Below are 23,300 nucleotides of genomic sequence, written 5' to 3'. Positions count from 1 at the left end.
GTCCATCTCTTCTTCCTCAGAGTCAACGAATTGGCTTTTATTGGACTGTGATTAATATTTGTACCTCTAGGACAGTAAAGTGCAGAGATGTTAAGACTAAGCCTCCCCATTCAGAATTATGTTACTGGTAATATCAAGCAAGACTATGAAGCATGGTCATAACATCCAGTTATTTCAACTCTACAGTGCATTAGAGTGACAGTTCACAAAGAACTGCCTTAAGAACAGTGATGCTAGGCAAGACACCACAGTAGGGTCTATTCACCCAGCTAGATTTGGCACCAGAGGGCATTAGAGTTAGTAGTCACACAGAAGTGTCATAAATAAGGTCCTTCTCTATATTGTAACTGTTTAGGTAGGGACTTCCTGGATTAGTGTAGGGAAATTTCAATGTTTTTTGTATCTCCTGCCTTAGATTAAGGGTGACTGGATCCTGTCTCCTTAGTATATGAATACTGCAGTGTCTTAGGAACACTTTCCTTACCTGATTCCATTCTACTGGAGAACATTTATGTATTTATTATTCTACTGCTGTACTCTTGAAAATTTCCTGTCTGTCTCTCAGCTGTGAGGCACATTGACTTACTATTGATCTTTTGGCTGCTGTGTATCCCCTCTCTGCTACATATATCTCACTCCTAACTCCTAACTCCCTGCCTACATTTTAATATCTGGGTTGACCTTGTTCTATCTCCTTTAGCATGCTCATACTGCTTTTGATACACTGTCCTGTTCTGTCTCCTGCTAATACTATCTTCCCTGTTTTTCATGTTAATATTTCCTTCTTTTTGTTGTTAATGTTTAACACTAAAAAGGAGCAAGCCCTGTACAAAGCACTGTAACCAACCAACGGACTATAGAAGGAATTCCAACCAGTCATACTTGTAAAAATAGTTGAATTTGAATAAAATAGTCTTTAATGATATATTAATGCAGAAAATTCTTGTAAAAAAACAGCGTTTTCTTCCGATAACATCAGACTTCATCAGATACAATGTAACATGTCGTCATCCACTTTATATACATACCAATCAAAAAAAACTTCCTATTGTTCAATAAAGTAATTAACTACAAATTGGTGGATTTCAAGAGATTAACATACATCAATGCACATAAATATATATATTTTTAGAAAGATATATAATAATAAATTAACTGTTTTTTTTACAATTTAGCTGACCTAAGTTTCAAAAGAGGTGTAAGGGAAATGCTGTCATTTAAGCCCAGAGGTTTGTTGGCCTCCAGAAAAATTTGCCAGTAAGCTTCTCTATAGGCTAACTTAGATTACAATGTCCCCCCTGGCATCTTTAGGAACTGTCTCAATGACAGAGAAACAAAAACTAGCCTTGCAACACGTCAAGATATGTCTGTATAAGGCATTATGTTTATTTTTGTTGTTAATGTTGTTGATGTGTTCATATATCCTTCGCTTAAGTTGCCTTTCAGTTTTTCCTACATAGAAACTGTCACATCCTTTACAACAAACTATATATACCAGCCCAGAATTATTGCAATTAGAGTATCCTTTGGAATATATAATTTTATTCCTTGAATTGATGTTAACCTGTTCTTCTTGCATAATATAAGAACACTGGTTGCAGGCACCACACTTGTAAGTTCCCTTTCTCTTATTGGAGAAAACATTCCTGAAATTTGTTTGTTCCAACAAGTTTTTAAGATTTTTTCCTTTTCTAAATATTACCTTCATTGTTTTATTTTTTAAGTTGGGCAAGTCTGTAAAGTCAGTGAATTTTTTATATTCATTCTCCACAATGTTTTTAATTATGTATGCACTACCACTGAAATTAGTTGTAAACACTCTATTATATCCCAGAGTGTTACTACTCAAATGACCATTTTGGTTCTTGAACTCAGATCCCAAACCTAGAATAGGTTTGTAAACATCTTTACTACCATTGGTGACCTCTGTACATATGTTAGTTATCAGGTCAATGGAATATCCACGCTCTAAAATCATACTTTTTAGGATGGTACATTCATTGTCATAGTCCATATCCAATGATGTCATACAGCTAACTCTGACATACTGGCCTTTTACAATACTCTTCTTTTGAAAAATGGGGTGGGCACTTGAAAAGTGAATATATGTGTAGAAAAAGTACCTTTCCTATGTATGGTAGATTTAAATTCTTGTTCCAATTTACTTAATGAAACATCCAAATAGTTGACTTTGTCATGAGAAATATGATATGTGAACCTAAGAAAATATGTAGTAGTATTAAGGTAATTGATGAATTCCTCGAGAAGTTCTAAACCTCCCACGCAGACAATGCAGATATCGTCCAAATATCTGGCATACATATTTCAATACTGCTTCCTTGTACATATTTCTTTTCCCAGACTGATAGGACTATATCTGCAAGTATGGGGGCACAACTGGCCCCCATAGCAATACCAGTTTCCTGTTGATAAAACTCACCCTCGAAGTACATAAAATTATTCTTGAGAACTAGTTCTGCCAGTTCCAAGCATAAAAACATCTCATTTTCAGTGGTGTCTGGATTAGATCTCATAGATATATTTATCCTTTTTCCTCTACTGTACATGATTTACTAAAATAAGCTACTGCACTAGACATTCTTAATTCATCTAAAAAACTAAATTACTGTTCCATTGCTCTGGCTATAGCCTTATTCAACAAGTCGAACACCATATTCTTGATAGTATTTAAAAACAATCAGTAGATGAGCTTGTAAACCTCAAGACTTGCAGCAATTGCCCATTAAGTATATTTTTATATACAAACAGGATACATGCTGTCTCTGGATAGATACGTATTCATCTTCTTACCATCTTTACTAGAAACCATAGTACAAAAACCTGAATAAGAATCCCTGAAATAATTTTATCTAAAAAATATAATAAGTTCTATAGACTATATTATAGAAATTCACAAAAAACTCAATAACATTATGCAAATATTCTTAAAAATTATGTAACTGTTGTTTAGTACCAACCCATATAAAAATATGTCATCATCATCATCAAATTGTGTATAAAAATAAATACAAGCTTATATAACTGAGATCCAAAGTTAAACTCCTTTTCCCATAAGGCCTTAATTAAATTTGCATAACTATTTGCACAGGACACCATTATTTTATAAATATATTTGATCTACAAAAATAAAAAGTATTATTTTCTAAAATCAATTCTAATAGTAAGTGAATTAAGTTAATAGAAGAATTCAATCTAGATGTCTCTGTAGATAAAAAGTCTTGAATGCTATCTATCCCATATCTGTTAGGAATGACAGTAAAGAGAGGGGACACATTAAGTGTAACAAACATAAAATTCATATCTAAATCTCTGGAGTCATACCAGTCATGTAATGTTTGTGAAAAATTACCTGTATCACGTACTGTAGTAAAAAATGTCCTAGTAATGTGTTTAAACATCCAGTACAGGGTTTATATTTAGTACTACATCTGAGGTAACTTTCTTCACTCATAATTTAATATATATATATATATATATATATATATATATATATATATATATATATATATATATATATATATATATATATATATATATATATATATATATTGCTAATTGCCAACAATGTGATTGTTTTTATGTAAGAAAAACAAATCAGCAATTTAAAGAAAGAATAATTGATCATTTATATGATATCAAGAAAAATAATATGAATAATGCCTTAGCAAAGTATATTTCTGAGAATGTTGGACATAGTTTTACAATCATGGCCTTAGATAAAGTTATTGTTAACAACAAAGAAAGAGACATCATTAATGTTACTGAAAATATCAAAATGAAATGGATTGAATGCCACTAGGAAGCCCGATTTAAATGGACTTTTAAAAATTTCACCAGCACTTAAATTAACACATGCAGTCTGGACCGTAGGTTTATTTGTATAATGTGATTTTCAAAAATCTGATATATACTAATGAAGCAAATTTTAGCTTGTACACCTGAAGAAGCATAAAGATGTGAAAGCACTTGTGTTCAGTTTATTTTTCATGAATAATGCCCTTTTCTGTGCATGGTTTGCTGCTGGGGAATATATTTTTTGTGAATATTTTGTTTGTTTTTCTAGTGCATTTTACTCCAAGAGTACTATTTTTTGGCTTTTTACTTGTTTGTGATATACCTAACTAGGATACATGGCAGAAGTGACAATTAATGAATTGGACTACACTCTTTCTGTGCTTTCACATTTGATTGAGAATGAAAATTTTGAAAATCTTCTACAAGTTGCTAGTAATCCATTGCTTGTTGGAACCAGAAGTAGTATAAGTACATCAGATACATCTCTGCATAAAGAATTTGATAAGCAGTTGAAACAATTTGAATTTACGTTTCTTAAATTAAAGAAACTATGGTGGCAGTATCTGTATTTTAAAGCAAGTTTGGAACATAAAAGTTATCCCATGTGGTCAGAGAATTATAAAAATGACTACATATGCTACACATGTATATTCAGACTTACTTAAACAATGGTAACAATTGAATTTAGAACTCAGTAATAAATATTTACTGTTGATTAATGATTTTTTAAAACCTGTTGAAGTGGAGTTTTTGTCTATAATTTGTAACATGCAACTGGACATTAAAAATAATGCTATGTTCAGGGATTCATCTGATAAATAAAGTGAAGTGTTGGAATAAGTCTCAACATTCAAGATGTATTCAAGAAATGTATTAGAGTTACTAAAAGTAGAAATCTCATACGGGATTTAAATGATTTTAAACAAGGACATACTTTTTAGTTGGCCAAGGACAAAGTTTAGTAAACCCATGATGAGTGAACACATTTTAAATAACATAGTTACTGGCTCCAAAAGTGCCCTTGTGACTTCTAGTAACATTGATACAATTGTATCATCTCTGGATTCTTCTCAGGATTTTTTAGCACTTCTGTTTCCAATCCGACAACAGGACACAACAAACAGGGGACACACTTTAACCAGGGAAAAGAGGGATGAAAAGGACAAGGTGGAAGAAGAAGAAAATCAAGAAGCAATGCTCAAACACTAAATGCCAGAAGTATGGTAATTGAAACATGAATCTAGTTTTTAACTTACCTTCATCTGCTCTTTCACAACCACAACTTAATGTTTTAAATAAAGGACTCTCCCTCATTCCAACTACAGCTGACACTCCAGCTGAAGTGATATTAGTTCTGCACATGTTTGTGAGAAATTTATCTTTGAAAAGTTGTTTATATAACTTTGAAAAGTCATTTTTGAACTGATACTCAACAGAAATTAAATAAATAAATCCAGCTCAAATGTTCCAATGCATCAGCCATTAATTGAAGCTTATATTCAAGCATGTGAGAGAGACATTTGTGAATATGTTTCTAAACCTAAGAAAGGTATATATTCTAACTTATCTCTAATTGAAAGAAACTCTGGAAGAATTCCAGAACAATGACAATATCATTATAAGACCACTTGATAAAGAGGGAAGGAGAGACAGCAGTTATGGACAAATGTAAGTATATATTTTAAAATGAAAGATATGTTAAATGATAAATCTTTTTACATTAAAACTATGATAGAGAAGGTAAACAATATTATATCCAATGTGAAAAGTATTTTATATGATGTACGTACATCTGTATTGTTAACACATGATATATTTGAATATTTATATGTAATAAACCCAGCTATACTGATTATTCATCCACTAGTGAATAGTGTCAGGACAGGGATGGATAGCTGAACCCATATCTATTTATATCAAAAAGATGTTACATCCATTACTAGAACAATTTACTACCATATTATGTGATACAGATGTTTTTACAAACATTATGAGTGCTATGAATCTAGAGATTAAGATATGAATTTTCTGTTTGTTATACTTGACATCTCGTTTCTCTATAATGTTATTTGTAACAGATATGGGACAGATAGAATTTGACAGTTTTTACTTCCACAGACAGCTAGACTGAATTCTTCTATTAACATAATTTGCTTTTTATTAGAATTGATTTTAGAGACTAGTATTTTTTACTTTTAGAGATTAATTATATTTACAAAATAATGGTGTAGCAATGAGTACTCCCTGTGCTAATAGTTATGCTAAATTAATTATGGCCTGATGGGAAAAAGGAGTTGATCCTTGGATATCAGTTATTTAAAGTTTATATTTATTGTTATGCAGGATTTGTTGATGACATCTTTTTTATATTGGGAGACACCAAATAACAGTTACATGATTTTTTTAAAAATATTTGCATAGCACTACAGAATTTTAACAATTTTCTATAATATATATTCTACAGAGGCTATTCATTTTATAGATCTAACTATTTACAAGGATTCTAATTTGGGGTTTTGTACTAAGGTTTATAATAAAGATTGTAAGAAGAATACATATATACCCAGACATTGTATGAATTCTGTTTGTATATAAAAATATAGTTAAAGGGTCATTAATGTTAGCCATGAGGCTTATAAGCTCAGCTACTGATTTTTTTAAATACTGTCAAGAATATGAAGTTAGACTTTTTGGGTAATGACTATAATCCATAAGAACTGAACACTAATTTAATTTTAGTAAATTAATTAGTGACTTCTAGAGCAGCACCTTATTTTAGTAAATCATATAGAGAAACACAAGGAAAAGGATAAGTATATTCATTTTTTGTTGGCTTACACTAAGGATACAACTGGCATTTGTAATATTTACAAAATAATTTGACAAATTTTGATGACAAATGAAGTTTATAAAGATTAATTGATAGTGATCCATCTTTTATATTTAAAAACAAGAGTAATTTGAGGAGAAGATTGTGTTATAATTCTTTAAATAATAATAAAACAAATATAATAGTGAGCATAGGTACATTTCTCTGTTGTAATTGTACATATAATTATTTTAAAAAGTGAAATGTTTAAATGCCATGTAACAAGGATTACATATATCAGCACATCATATGTAAGCTATTTCACTACTAATTTAATATAAATTGCCAATTGTAAACAATGAGATTGTTTATATGTAGAAAAAAACGAATAGGCAATTTAAAGAAAGATTAACTGATCATTTAAATGACATCAAGAAAGGTAATATGAATAATCCCTTAGCAAAGTATATTTCTAAGAACCTAGAACATAGTTTTAAATTCATGGCTTTAAAGAAAGTGGATGTTAATAATAGAGGATGAGATATTATTCATGTTAGTGAAAATATTGAAATGAAATGGATTATAAGATTGAATATTACCAGGAAGCTTGGTTTAAATGTACTTTTAAGTATTTCACTGGAACTTAAAGTAAAACATGCTGTCTGATAGATTTATTTATATCATATTTTTTTAAAAAGTCTGATATATATACTAATGAAGAAACTTGTAGTTTTTACACCTGAAGAAGTAAAGAGTCATGATAGTGATTGCGTTCAGTTTATTTTCCTTCAGTACATCCTATTTATGTGCATGGTTCACTGCTGGGAATATATTTTTTTATGAATACAAAAATGACTCACCAAAATTTTTGACATCCACACATAACCTGATCCACCTAGTTTCAGTTAAGGAACCTGATGCTTCTCATAATACATCTGCACTAAAAATTGCTACCTTATTCATTACCTACCTCATATAAAGCATTTCCTCCCTAACTAAAACCTATTCATCCCTATCCAGTGCTTCTACAAACCTTACAATAGCACCCAATCAGGTTAAACCAAAACTATTATTCTTCATATACCTTACACACTACCACTTCCTTTATCACCCCTCCCCCACCAATATCACCTTTATGTGAATTTAATTCACCCTCTATATCCATAGCTAGCATCTTCTACTTAAGACCTGCCTCCACATCAGTGATAAAAAAACTTCTATTTCAACTAAAACCTTGCCCCACTGCAGCTGACAGCCTCCCCAAATAGCGACTGATGCCATTGCATACCAACTCTCTATCCTTATCAAAAGATAAGTAGCCGAATCTTATGTACCCTCAATATGGAAAAAAATCCTACATTATCCCTCTTCATAAGGGTGGCATCTCCATTTACATCTCTAACTTCTGGCCTATTGCAATATTATTACTCCTTTCAAAAGTTTTTGAAAGATATATTTATATGCAACCTCTCCACTATTTTCTACAAGAATGACTCTTAACATCCACCCAACATGGCTTCCACCAACACACAATACAACTACTGTGCTCCTGTCATTCACTGATAGCATAAACAAATAAGGTGACCCAGGCAAATCTGTTTTCTCCCTATTCTTTGACCTGTCAAAAGCCTTCAATACAGTTTCTCACCCTAAACGCATGTATAGGATCATTGGATCATAGGATCATAGGACGTTACTAGGTTATTGACACTGAAGCCCTTATACGCCTAGCCAAGAGTTTAGCCCATGTATAGACAAATCAGCACCTGATGCCTCTGTCCAGCAGAGACAAGGGTGGAATCTCAGGGATGTATTTTCTATTTCCCATCCAGTTATCCATGTTGCACTTAAAAAGTGGCAAAGAGGTACCCTGCTTGACATGGAGCGGGAGTCTATTCCACAGATGGGGGAGTCTCTGGGACACAAATCTGTCCTGCCAACAAGTCCTGTTGATGTGACAAACCAGGTTGAGGCTGCGTGTGTGGGTTACTTGTGGAGCCTGGCTTGCAGATATGCAGCAGTCCCATCAAGGGGGGGCCCGAGATCACCTTGTATGCCAGACAGAGGTCAACTCTGAGGAGTCTGTATGAAACAGAGTAGAGGGATAGGGCTTTCAGCCTATCTGTGCATGGTAGATTTTTGAGGTCCTGGATTCTCCTGGTGAGGAATCCCTGTGGTCTCACCAGCTGCTGCTGTGCTTTGCGAGGTACATGCTGAATAGGGCATTGTACTCAATAATGGACATTATAAGGAAGAATACAGGGATGCTATAACCTCCTTGTCCCTGGATGAGATGCCCTTACATATGAGGTGGGCCATGTAGAAAGCTATCTGTACAATGGAAGCAACATTGTGGTCAAAATCAGGTTGCTGTTAATATGGGTGCCCAAATCCTGCACAACTGTCTGTGTGCTTAGGAAGTTGTTATTAATGTGATCATTTGTGAGGATGTCACTCTATCCAAAGGGGATGATGATGATGCATTTTTTTGTATTCAGCTTGAGGTCATGTTTCAAGTCATCACTGCTCTCTTAAATGCATAAAATACAGCATCCATGGGACCCGATAACATCCCAGGCTGCATCCTACATGAACTCAAGCAGGAACTTGCAACACCATCAGGTGCCCTATTCAACCAAAGCCTGAGTACTGGCTTTGTTCCAGCTGAGATGAGGACATCCACTGTCATCCCTTTACCCAAAGGTGGAGTGTCCACAGATCCAGGAAATTATAGACCCATCAGCCTAACTAGCCTGATCTGCAAGGCCATGGAATGGATTATCATGGACCTAATTAACAAAGATACTTGATCCCACACAGTTTGGCTTCATCAAGAGGAGGTCATGTCTGTTAAATTTGGTCGACTTCTTTGAGACAGTCACCAAATCCATGGATGAGGGGAAGGCATTGCACAGTGCACACTGCCTACCTTGACCCGGCCAAAGCCTTCAACCCTATTCCCCACTCTGGCATAATAGATAAACTCAACTATGCATCAATCCATATGTTACCAGACAGGTAGCTAACTGGCTCACTGATAGAACCCACCTAGTCAAAATAGGGAAATCCACCTCAAGCAGTAGACTCGTATCAAGTGGCGTACCCCAGGGTTTGGTCTTGGGGCATCTGTTATTTGGGATATACTTTTCTGAGGTGCAGGCCAAAACCAGTGGGCTATGGCTGACCAAGTTTGCAGAAGACTGCAAGCTGGGTGCTGTCATCAGTTCCTCTAGTGATTTGGACATCCTCCAAGAGGGTCTCACCCAAAAAAATGACTGGTGCCAGAAACATGGCTTTAAATTGAATGCCAAAAAATGCATCATCATTCCTTTTGGGGAGAATGATGGCCACACAGATTATCACATTGATAATAAAGCACTAAGCACACAATCAGTCGTGAGGGACTTGGGAACCCAGGTTTATAGCAAACTGACTTTTGACCACCATATTGCCTCCATTATATGGAAAACTTTCTACATGGCCCACCTCATTATTAAGGGCATCTCATCCAGGGACAAGGTGGTCATAACATCCATGTATTCTTCACTTATAAGACCAATTATTAAATGCAATGCCCCTTTCGACATGTACCTCACAAAGCACATGCAGCAGCTGGAGAGACCATAGAGATTTCTCACCGAGAGAATCCAGGGCCTCAAACATCTACTCTTATACAGATAGGCTAAATGCCCTGTCCCTCTACTCACTCTACTACAGACTCCTCAGAGGTGACCTCTGTCTAGCATAAACAGCAATCTCAGATCCTTACCTGATGGGACTGCTGCATATCCACAAGTCAAGCCAACCTGTCTGTGACATCACTAGGACTTGTTGGTAAGACAGATTTGTGTTCCAGAGACTCCCTCTTTTGTGGAATAGACTCCCTCTCCACATAAAGCAGAGTACCTCATTAACCCCTTTTAAGCAAAACCTGGATAACTGGATGGGAAACAGAAAATACACCCCTGGGATTCCACCTATGTCCCTGGTGGACAGTGACATAGGGTGCTGACTTTTTGGAACATGGGCTAAATTCTTGGCTAGGCTTGTAAGGACTGCAGGGACAATAGCCTACTAACTTCCCATGATTCATATGATCCTATTGGGGTCTTGTCAATGGTTAACTGCATCTGGAGTGTCTCCTGTGCATCATACTGTTTGACCAGCCTGGAGGTGTGTATGTCATTAATATATATGGAAACTCCACCTCCTTTGACTTTACTACCCACAGTTTGGGGTCTGAATGTATGATAGGATGCATAATCAGGTAAGGCTGGAGTGCTCTCCATAGCTCTGAACCACGTTTCTGCAACTGCACAGATGTCAGCATTTTCCAGGGTTAAGAATGCTTGCAATGAGTGCAGTTTCATGTTTAGACTCCTATCATTTAGCAGCATGACCTGTAATTTGGGTTTTGTTAAAATTTTTATGTTGGTAGTTTTAACCTCATCACTTTTTCTAAAAAAGGCACTATGGGGGAGGCAAGTGCCTTTGCTAGAAGCCTGAAGCCCAAGTGAGACAGATGCAGGCAATCTCTGGCAAAGCATCATGGTCTGTCAGTCATATCTTCCCAGGCTGTCAGGAACTGGATCCCCATGGAATGACATCAGAAACTAAGCCAGTTGTTAATGTCAATCATTTTCTGTTTGTATTGAGGCATCATTCTGGGTGACAGTAGAAGGCTGCTTAAGGCTAGGGACATACCTGCTTGGGACACATTCAGCGAGTTCAATCATGCCTGTCTTCATATAGTCCAGGGAAGTATGTCTCAAGTCATTCACACCAACATGGACTATGACAGTCATAACAGTACCTGTTGTTGAAAGACTTGAGTGCTTGTGTGGTATGGTGGATTCTGGCCGCTGACAGACAACTAACCATGACTTTCTTCTTATCCAGCCTGGTGAGAGGCACATCTGTGTGTCTCACAATGTAGTCTCCTATGACTAATATGTTGGGTTTGTGATTAAACCTTAGTGGTTGTGAGACACAGGTATGAGAACTATGCATGGTATGTGGTGTGCAGGGCTTCAGAGATCGCATGCATTTTTGTCTCTGAGGTTATTGCCTCAGAGGTCTCCTTTGTTTGGGTATGCTTTTGTTGAGAACCTCCACATATGTAGGTGTGTGTTGTGTTTGAGGTGTAGTGATTGTGTTGACAACCTTTTTAGTGCCAGATATACTGGCTTGTGAAGGAGAGACTCTAGGTTCTTAATGTAATTGCACCTCTCACAAATTGTGTTCCTAGGTAGTAGTAGTAGGTGGTTGTCTGTGTACATAATGCAGTTGCCACATTGTCTGAGGATGCCCATATCAACTAGACTGGCAGAAGAAACTTTAGAAAATTGTCCATCCATATTTTTCAAAATATGAGAGAGAAGGCCAGGAAGAGCTAAGGGGTAAGCATAAAGCCCAAGTGCTTAAACCAAAACTAAGAGGCTTAGAATAACACTTACAATTTAAATAGGCTATAAACAAACAGTAACAAATGGAACAGTAAAGATGCAATGGAACACTTTAGAGACCAAGCCTCAGCAAGTAGCAGAAAAAGCAAGATGAAGTAATGGAGCTGGAGGAGGAAACACAAATGCAGTAGAAGAAGCTGGATAAAGTGTTTTTTTTTTATTGTTAGTAAAGTGGAAAGAGAGAGAGGAGGAACAGAAGACAATTCAAGGTTAAGGAACTAAGGGGGTTGATCTTCCCAAACGATCTCTGTATTAGGTAAAATGAGCTAATGAAATGGGACTGGGAGGAATGTCCCTTATCAAATTTATAGTAGGGGTGGGCAACAGCAAAAGCCGCCAACTTTAAGAACACAACAGCAGTTGGGTGAAGGAAAAACAAAAAAATTCAACCAGAGATCAGCAAATATATAAATGGAGACACAGAAAAGTAAATAATTCAGTCAAACAAATAAATAAAAACAGTACAGTAAAAGAGTGAAGAAATAAAACACAATGCAGTACTGATAAGCACATAAATACAACCAGTGCAGTGCTGATAAGAAACACTGAACAGTTAGATAAAGTGCAAAAAATATACTTATGTATCTCTGTAATTCAGATTGTTTAAGAAGCACTCTCTGTCAGGCACAAATGGAGCTCTAGCAAGATAAGCAGAAATTCACTCAAATGTAATACTGTTATACCAGCAAGATAAAAGACCCTTCCAAAGCCACACTCTGAGACAAACAGATAACACAGAAGCTGTTTAAACATGTTTTCCTCTCTGGACTGAGTACACCACAAACTCACAGTAGGGGCGGGCAACAGCAAAAGCCACCAACGTTAAGAACACAACAGCAGTTGGGGGGGGGGGACAAAAAAATTCAACCAGAGATCAGCAAATATATAAATGGAGACACAAAAAAGTAAATAATTCATCCAATAAATAAATAAAAACAGTGCAGTAAACTAGTGTAGAACTGTTACACAAATAAATAAAAAACAATGCCGTACTGATAAGTAAATAAATGCAACCAGTGCAGTGCTCTGTATATTTAAACTGTCTTTACTTGGACTCTCCCCTTCTTCATTACTGTGGTTCAATAGCTATTTAACTGACATTCTTCAGTCTGTAAAATGGCAGAATACTCTCTGTCCCTACCCTCAAGTCTTCACTGGTATGCTCCAAGGCTATATACTTGGGGTCCCCTACTCTTTAATATCTTTATCAATGGCTTGTATACCTACATAGGTCCAGTCTCTCTTACACAATATGCAGATGATTCCATGCTTATATGTAGAACTAATAAACTGCCTCAGTTCTATTTATTTTTATTTATTTTATTGCATTTGTTTATCGGGAAAGTCCATTGGGCCTAAAAGAGCCCATTTTCAGTGGAGGCCTGGGGAGAAGAGCTATGACAAGAACACAGATACAGAAAAAAAAAAAAACATTAATTGATACAGAAGTAGAAACAGTGTTACACATAGTGATTGCAATATATACAGAATGCATACATAAAAGCAGGAGTTTAGTTGGTTTGATTACAGTAACATATACAGAATATATACATAAAAGCAGGAGTCTAGTTTGTTTAGTTACAGTAATATATATACATATACATAAAATCAGGAATTTAGTTGGATTTATTACAGTAACATATACAGAACATATACATAAAAGCAGGAATTTAGTTGGTTGCCAGATGAATTCAATCAGAGAGGTATAAACAGAGATATATTAAACAGCATTATTGTACCAGTATCAACAAGTGACGAAAAATAATGAAAAAATAAAACAGATGGAGCAAGTATCATCAGTCAGAAGTAGCCAAAAGCATAGGAGTTTAGGTATCGTATAAGGAGAAGGAAGTGGTTAGGTTATAGAGCAGGTAGAGTTGAGATGATTATTCAGTATTTATCTGAAGGTGATGGTGCTGACTATGTTTCTTATAGTAGGTGGAAGTGAGTTCCATAGTTTGGCCACAGTGAAGGAGTAGAGGAGTTGACCAGCAGGTAAAGTGGGCTTTTCTCCTTTTAGAAGTAGATGCTTTTTAGATCTTAGTTGCCTGCTGGGTTGGTATTTGGCAAGTAGAGTTGAGAGAGCAGGATGGTCTGTGGGTCTGTAGATTATTTTGTGCACTGTAGTTAGTTGGGTGAATGAGAGATCATGGGGGAGTTAAAGCCAGCCTAATTGTTTCAGTGAGTTACAATAGTGGGATGAGAATTTGGCCTTGGTGGCAAATTTAGCTATTCTGTTGTAACACATATCAAGTATGGATTTTGTAGAATTTTGGATATTAGTGAGGACAGAGGCACCATATAGGAGAAAGGGTAATAAAAAGGTGGTTGCAAGGGTTTTTATGGTGGTTCTACATTACTTAAAAAGCTTTTTTAATTGTACTTTATACAGTTTTGATGTACTTTGGTGGCCCTTCTGTTCATAAATCCTATTATATTCCATACACAATTTTCTGACAAAGAAAAGAAACAATGATTTCAATGGTCTGATATGCTGTGTTTGAGTCTGTCTAGTACATGTGAATGTACTGCAATGCATATTCAATTCAATGGTTTCAATCCAAAATTATTGTTTAATAGGACAAAACCCGGAGTCTGGAACAAAACATTACAACAGAGTTTGTGAAACTTTATCAGTTTCTCCAGGACAAGGAGCAGCAGCTGATCCAACAGCTCAAGGAGGAAGCAAATGGAATTCTAGAAAAAATGAAGAAAAGTCTTAATAAAATGCAAAAAGTGGCAGAAGCTGTTCAAAGGCAAATATCAGACATGTATTCAACGATGCAGCCGGAAGATCCTCTGCTTTTTCTCTCAGTAAGAATTTTTTATTTTATTTCATTATTCTTTATTTATAGCATTGATAAATAAGTCCCATTTTAATGCATGTCTTGCTTTTCATTGTTGTTTCATCATTTAGGAGAGTCCAACTGTTTGTGACCTCAAGGACGTTAGTATGCTAGGCCTTTCTGTAAGAAAGTGCTTCTTTTTCTTCTTGAAAATTCATATTCATTAAATCATTTTAGTCTCTGACATTCCTTCTTCTGCCTTCTGTCTTTCTCAGCACGTGTCTTCTCTTTTGAATCATGTCTTTACATTATATAGAGTATTTGAGTTATAGTTTTACTACAAAGGCTTCTTATGAATAGACTTTTATTTCCTTAAGTGTTGACTAATTCAATCTTCTTACAGTCTACTAAATTCTAAATAGTTTTATTTAATGCCACAATAATACTGATTTTTCCATTGTACAGTGTTACATATAGCTCAACTCTCACAGCTTTATTGCGTTACTGTGAAAACTATAGTTTTGACGTTACTAACCTTTGTTGCCAGTGTGAAGTCTTTACTCTTTAAAATCTTATCCATATTTGACATATCTTTCCTTCCAAAAAGCATCTGGCTTTAATTTCATTGCTGCAATCATCACATTTGCATGGCTCCCTATTGAATGTCAACACTCGAAATGCTGAGTGCAGGCAAGCCAAAAAAAAGACCAAAAATTAAAAACACAAGACAAGAGCGAATTTTGAAAATCGCTCTTCTCCTTTAAACTCCCTATATATACCAACTCTGAGATCCTCATACCTTGAAGAAAAGGGAATATTGCAAGAAATAGCATCTCTGACTTTGTGTATGTAAGTCCACTCTTTCAGCCATTCTCCATATTTCAGGACTCACCCTAGAGGGTCCTGACATTTCAAATGATTACCCATTTGCACAGATCTTTGAGCTAAAGAAAATACAATTGTCATGGCCAGAATTTTATCTGCAACTATTTGCAAAGAATTGATAGGACTATATGATATAATTTTAGCTGTTTTGATGTTGAGCAACATGTTATGAAAGGAGGTACTGCCAGCACAGCTAGCTGGAATTTTGTAAATAATTATATGTCATTTGTGAATATCAAACTAATTTATACAAGATGCCAGTGTTACAAATGTATTAGAACTATATGTTATATAAGATGCTTGTATTGCAAATGTATTAGAACTGTATGTCATGTGTATACCAAACTTCTTTGTACGGATGTTTTTTGTTGAAAAGGTATTTGTACCATGCTTGTGCTTAAACTGTATCAACAGCGTGTCCTACTAGATGAGAACAAAAATGTAACTGCACTATTGTAACTGTTTAAATGTATATGTTTAACAGAGGAAACCAGAGGGTTAACCTCAGCCCAGCAACTTTAGAAAAAATATTTATAATTAAATCACATTATAGGCTATGCCATAAAGAGGATATCTCTTAAGTTTTCAATGCAGCTAGAGACACAAAGTCTGTACTGGAAAGCTTTCTCATTGTCCTTGGATGAACTAACTGCTACTTTGGAAGCACGAAGGAATGCAATTGTTTTATGACTTCCAGCATCTGCCAAAGATCTGAGCAAAGGCCCTTGTCTGTATATTTTTACAGGTAGATGGTAAATGCTGCCAGGTTCCAGCAATAGCGGTTTTGCCTGGGAACTAGAAATCAGATGACCAGAAATTATGTCATTCTGCAAGCTAGCCCAGCAGTAATATTTTAGATATTATTTTGAGAAGTCTCTCAGTGAGACAGAGCATTCTGTCTTGGACCTGAAAACAACAAGAGCCATTCATCACATCTGCCTTGCTCTAAGTAAGTTATTAGGGTATAGTAACTCTCTTAGATACAGTCAGGAATATAGTGAAGCTTAGCTTAGATTTTGTTTTTCTTTATTTGTGTGAGCCTGTACTGCAATATTATTTTAAATATTTCCTGTGATTTTGAACTCAGATGCCACTGTGAATATATATTTAGTATTGTCTTGTTCTTTTATTATTTATTATTAAATATATTTAAACCTTTCATTGTGGCTGATCTGTGTAGAGATATTTAAGTTTTGAGAGTGCTTGCATATTTATTTGGTGACACTACGTGGGCCATTCTTAATACCCTTGCTCTTGGTCTAACTACCATTTGTATTAGTATTAATATTACACAGTAAAATTGGGCACCCTTTGTTAAGGGTCCTAAAGTAGCTGATAAGAAGTGACTGGTGGCAGTATAACTACATTATAGCCTGGGCAGAAGGGGGCATAGCTAGTAAACCAGTGCCAGCCTTTCTCAGGAGTGTGTGTTTGTGTGTGTGCGTGTGTGTGTGTGTGTGTGTGTGGGTGTGTGTGTGTGTGTGTGTGTGTGTGTGTGTGTGTGTGTGTGTGTGTGTGTGTGTGTGTGTGTGTGTGTGTGTGTAAATCAAACCTAAAAGAGTGTGTGCTTCAGCTACTTGGGCAGGGACATGAAGCACTGGTTGGACAGAGTGGGTGCTGGAGATCTAGGCTTGGTCACTCAGCTGAGATCTCAACTCTATAGCTGTGCCAGTGGGGAGTCTTACTGGGGATCTGGTGGAAGAGGGAGAAACCAGCCCCAGACTGACTGTGGTCTCTGTGTGCTCCTAAAGGAAACTGCAGTTGATGCAGAGAGCTGCATCTGAAAATACTGCATGTGTACTTGTTATCCACCCAGTGAACGTCCCCCCACAGATGTCAGTGGTGAGGATTGAGGCTCCTTGATTACTGGTCCAGAAGAGGGTCATCACACAACAAGCCAGCTTTTACTATTTCAACTTGTACCTTCAGCAGCAGGCTTTTTTATCTTTTTTCATTTTTAGCCATATTAGTAGGGACAGCTGCATATCTGAGGATGCTAGCATTTTCTCTTGTAGTTTTGATTCATATAATCCAGAATTGCACTTCATTTCACATTATATATTTAGTGTGTAAACTGAAGGCTTTTATGCTATCTATCCCCCATTGCTGGTACCATTAAAAAGTTAGACAAACATAATGTAAATGTAAACTCTTACATTGTCCACTAGATTACAAACTGTCTACCCAACACACGCCAAACATTAAAAGCTGCTGGTACCAACTCTGAAGATAAAATTGTAAGTAGCAAGGTTCCATAGTGATCATTGCTGGATCTCATCATATTTGACATTTATTTTGCAGTATGAGTTGTAACTTTAGTTCTAATATCTGTGACTAATGTTTTTGGATCACCTCTTTGATAAAGTTTTTCACAATATTCCTAAAGTGTGGTTGACCACATGTGCTGATGACCATGAGCTGGGTATTGTTATCCATTCATCCACTGACAATAAACTGCTACCAAAAGTGTTAGAACATGCACATATCTGGTATACTGAAAACAGTCTCAAGAAATGCAAGAATGAACAACATAATAGCATTCAGAAAAAAAGCTGTTCCCACCTCATGTATTAAACAGGATACTCCTCTTCAAACAGCTGTTGATCATTAGAGACCTGAATGTGGATAGCTCTCTCTCTCATTCAATCAGCATGTTTCTACCTACCCTAGTCAGGGAATATCTTCAAGATTCAAAGACGTCATCTTACCATTGTAATTATCTGATGTTCAAGAAGTTCAAAATTATATGTACTTACATTATAGTAGCATGCACCCCAAAAAGACCAAAGAAAATATAATAAAAGGACAGTTGTTAAGGATTAGTGACCTGACAGAAAGGGAAGAAGATTTTGGTATAGAAAGTGACAATTTTTGTGAAAAACTTTATCAAAGAGGTTATCCAAAAACATTAGTCACAGATATTAGAACTAAAGTTACAGCTCAGAGAGGTACAAGAAACAGAAAAGAAGGTAGAGTAAATAAAAATGAAAATAAAGTGAGAATGACAATTGTGAATAGCTTGGACTCAGGGACAATAAAAGAAATAATAACAGATAATTGGAAATTGTTTGGGGGACAAACTGAGTTACTAGAAACTATAGGGCATAAGCCTCTCTACGCCCAAAAAAGAGGAAAAAGTTTCAAAAACTTCGTTCAAAGCAAGTTGACTATACCTAAAGTCAGGTCAGACAGAAATGGAATGGTTGTGTTACAACTGCAATATACACTTTGAATAATGTTAAAATAACTGACAATGGGGTCTTTTCATGCAAATCTAAGTATGTAATGTATGTCACTTTTTGCTTAGAATGTAAATCTTTTTATGTAGGAAGAACTACAAGAGAATTGTACAAAAGAATATATGAACATAAATATGCAGTTACTGTTGGGGATGAAAGGAATGCCCTGGGGAAGCATTACAAACATGGTTCATGCAAAGTTAACTTTAAATTCATTGTAGTGGACAGTTTAAAAAATGTAGAAAATTAATTTAATCCAGAAGCTGACTTGGAGTGACTAGAATAAAATTGGCAGGTTAGACTCCATGCTTGCTACTCCCCTGGTCTGAACAATAAAGAAGATTTTATTATGTATCTGAAACGCAAAGGGTTAAAACACTAAGTATGTGGTCATGTGATTTTTATAGTATTTAAATCTGTGTTTTTGAATGTTAATTTCCAGTCTGAAGAAGTCTTATTACAGATGAAAGCACTTACTGGAATTATTTACTGTGTAATTATCCTTGGATTTTATTAAAGCAGCTTGATTTCCTTTGGTTTTGTTTTTTTGTTTTTTAGTTACTGGGGATGCACAAGCCAGTGCATTTACATACTGGATTGGTCAAGGCCCGGGTTAACAATGACCGCCACCGGTACTGTTAGCCAACAGGGTGCTGATGGAAATTGGGCTGCTGTTGGCCGAAGGAGGAGAAGGAGAAGAAGAGGGGGAAGACATGCCCGAAAGCAGAAAGAGAGGAGGAAGGTTAGGAGTGTGGAAGTGAGGGTAGGAACTGTGAATATCGGCAGTATGACTGGTATACGGAGAGAGCTGGCTGATGTGATGGACAGAAGGAAGGTTGATATATTGTGTGTGCAAGAGACCAGGTGGAAGGGAAGAAAGGCCAGGTGTATTGGAGGCTTGTTCAAATTGTTCTATCATGGTGTGGATGGGAGGAGAAATGGGGTAGGAGCTATCCTGAAGGAACAATATGCCAAGAGTGTTTTGGAGGTGAAAAGAGTGACAGATAGAATGATGTTTATGAAGCTGGAAATTGATGGTGTAATGATGAATGTTGTTAGTGCATATGCTCCGCAAGTTGGGTGTGTGATGGATGAGAAAGAAAAAATTTGGAGTGAGTTGGATGAAGTGGTGATGACTGTACCCAAGGGTGAGAGAGTGGTGATTGGAGCAGATTTCAATGGGCATGTTGGTGAAGGGAACAGAATGGATGAGGGAGTGATGAGTAGGTATGGTGTTAAGGAAAGGAATGCAGTAGGTCAGATGGTAGTGAATTTCACAAAAAGGATGGACATGGCTGTGGTGAACATGTATTTTAACAAGAGGGAGGAGCATAGGGTGACATACAATAATGGAGGGAGATGCACACAGGTGGATTATATCCTATGCAGGAAGGCCAGTTTGAAGGAGATTGAAGACTGTAAAGTGGTGACGGGGGAAAGTGTAGCTAGGCAGCATAGAATGGTGGTCTGTAGAATGACGTTGGTGATCAAGAAGAGGAGGAGGAGTGTGAGGGCAGCACCAAGGATCAAATGGTGGAAATTGAAAAAGGGTGATTGTTAGGTGGAGTTCAGAGATGAGTTAAGATGGGCACTGGGTGGCAGTGAAGAGTTACCGAACAACTGGGTAACTACAGCAGTGATAGTAAGGGAGACTGCTAGGAAGTTGCTTGGTGTGACATCTGGACAGGGGAAGCAGGACAAGGAGACCTGGTGGTGGAATGAGGAAGTACATGAGAGTATACAGAGGAAGAGCTTGACAAAGAAGTGGGATTATCAGAGAGATGAAGAAAGTAGACAGGAGTATAAGGAGATGAGGTACATGGCAAAGAGAGAGGTGACAAAGGTTAAGAATAAGGCATATGGAGAGTTCTATGAAAGGATATACACTAAGGAGGCAGAAAAGGACCTGTACCGATTGACTAGACAGAGGAACCAAGCTAGAAAAGATGTGCAGCAGGTAAGGGTGATAAAGGATAATGAGGGAAACGTACTCACAAGTGAGGAGAGTGTGTTGAACAGATGGAAAGAGTACTTTGAGGGGCTGATGAATGAAGAGAATGAGAGAGAGAAGGTTGGATGATGTGGGGATAGTGAATCAGGAAGTGCAACAGATTAGCAAGGAGGAAGTAAAGATAGCAATGAAGGGAAAGGCTGTTGGTCCAGATGACTTACCTGTGGATGATTGGAGGTGTTTAGGAGAAATGGCAGTGAAATTTTTAACCAGATTGTTTAATGAAATCTTGGAAAGTGAGAGGATCCCTGAGGAGTGGTCAAAAAGTGTTTTGGTACCGATTTTTAAGAATGAGAGTGATGTGCAGAGCTGTAGTAACTACAGAGGGATAAAACTGATCACTCACAGCATGAAATTATGGGAAAGAGTAATAGAAGCTAGGTTAAGAAGGGAGGTGATGATTAGTGATCAGCAGTATGGTTTCATGCCAAGAAAGAACACTGCAGATGTGATATTTGCTCTGAAAGTGTTTATGGAGAAGTACAGAGAAGGTCAGGAGTTGCATCATGTCTTTGTGGACTTAGAGAAACCATATGACAAAATGCCTAGAGAGGAGTTGTGGTATTGTATGAGGAAGTCGGGAGTGACAGAGAAGTATGTAAGAGTGGTACAGGATATGTACAAGGGTAGTGTGACAGTGGTGAGATCTGCAGCAGGAGTGACAGATGCATTTAAGTTGGAGGTGGGATTACATCAAGGATCAGCTCTGAGCCCTTTCTTATTTGCAGTGGTGATGGATGGGTTGGCAGACGAGATCAGAAAGGAGTCCCTGTGGACTATGATGTTTGCAGATGACATTGTGATATGTAGTGAGAGTAGGGAACAGGTTAAGGAGATCCTGGAGAGGTAGAGATATGCTCTAGAGAGGAGAGGAATGAAGGTCAGCAGGACTAAGACAGAATATATGTGTGTGAATGATAGGGAGGATAGAGAAATGGTGAGGATGCAGGCAGTAGAGGTGGTGAAGGTGAATGAGTTTAAATACTTGGAATCAACAGTTCAGAGTAATGGCGAGTGTGGAAGAGAGGTGAAGAAGAGAGTACAGGCAGGGTGGAGTGGGTGGAGAAGAGTGTCAGGAATGATTTGTGACAGACGAGTACCAGTAAGAGTGAAAGGAAAGGTCTACAAAAGAGTAGTGAGACCAGCTATGTTATATGGGTTGGAGACAGTGGCACTGAAAAAAGGCAGGAGTCAGAGCTGGATGTGGCAGAGTTAAAGATGTTAAGATTTGCACTGGGTGTGACAAGGGTAGACAAGATTAGGAATAAGCATATTAGACGATCAGCCCAGATTGGACAGTTTGGAGACAAAGCCAGAGAGGTGAGATTGCATTGGTTTGCACATGTGCTGAGGAGGGATGCTAGGTATATTGTGAAAAGGATGCTAAGAATGAAGCTGCCAGGTAAGAGGAAAAGCGGAAGGCCTACGAAAAGCTTTATGGAAGTGGTGAGAGAGGACATGCAGGTGTTTTGTGTGACAGAGCAAGATGCAGAGGACAGGAAGAAATGGAAACAGATGATCCGCTGTGGCGACCCCTAATGGGAACAGCCAAAAGAAAAAAAAAGATGTATCATTGAATACAGTGCCTCCTTTAGTGTAGCCAAAACCTATCATATCACTCACCTGAAAAGGCCCCAACAATATTTAACAAAAACTAATAAATATTTGGCCTTACATCCTTCAACAATCATGATAAATTAATATAACTCTTCTTATACTCAATAGCCTACTGGCTACTCTGAGGGTAGCTTTGTTTTGTCTTTTTGAGCCATGAAAGATCCAAACCTAAGTTGAACTCCTATTTAAAAAAAAAAAAAAAAAACAGTCTTTCTACAAACATGAAAAATGGTGTAAGCAGTAATACTTCTTCTTCTTCTTTCGGCTTTTCCCGGTTAGGCCACAGTGGATCACCTGTCTGCTCATGATTGGCAGTGGAGTTTTACGGTGTCGAGTTGCCAGCCCAGCGACCAACCTTCCACAGAAGGCACACACATGCACGCACTCATGCCTATGGCCAATTTAGTGTGTCCAATCCACCTATAGCATGTATTTGGGATGTGGGAGGAAACCGGAGCACCCAGAGGAAACCCACGCGACCACAGGGAGGACATGCAGACTCTGCATAGAAGGCACCCCAGCTGAGGATCGAACCGGAGAACCTCTTGCTGTGAGGTGGCAACGCTAACTGCTGCACCACCAAGGCCGCCCGGTATAAGCAGTCATAGTAGGAACCAAAATTTATACCAAAAATAAGCACTCACTGGAGGGGTAGCTTTGTAACTTTAATTA

General features: G+C 37.1%; 1 protein-coding gene across 1 annotated transcript in view; it reads left to right on the top strand.

The window, feature by feature from the left end:
- The window catches only part of LOC122810845 (nuclear factor 7, brain-like), a 211,609-nt gene that overhangs the window by 107,109 nt on the left and 81,200 nt on the right, over positions 1-23,300 (top strand). Inside the window, exon 3 of the mRNA XM_044082398.1 lies at positions 14,671-14,904. Within this exon, the coding sequence (XP_043938333.1) occupies positions 14,671-14,904 (234 nt within the window). The remainder of the gene's footprint in view (positions 1-14,670; positions 14,905-23,300) is intronic.

The sequence above is a fragment of the Protopterus annectens genome, chromosome 9.part0 (genome assembly GCF_019279795.1).
Source record: "Protopterus annectens isolate FY-2018-M chromosome 9.part0, PAN1.0, whole genome shotgun sequence".
Classification (NCBI taxonomy): Eukaryota; Metazoa; Chordata; order Ceratodontiformes; family Protopteridae; genus Protopterus; species Protopterus annectens.
Note: the sequence above shows the minus strand (reverse complement) of the source record. Positions and strands in the feature narration are given on the sequence as shown.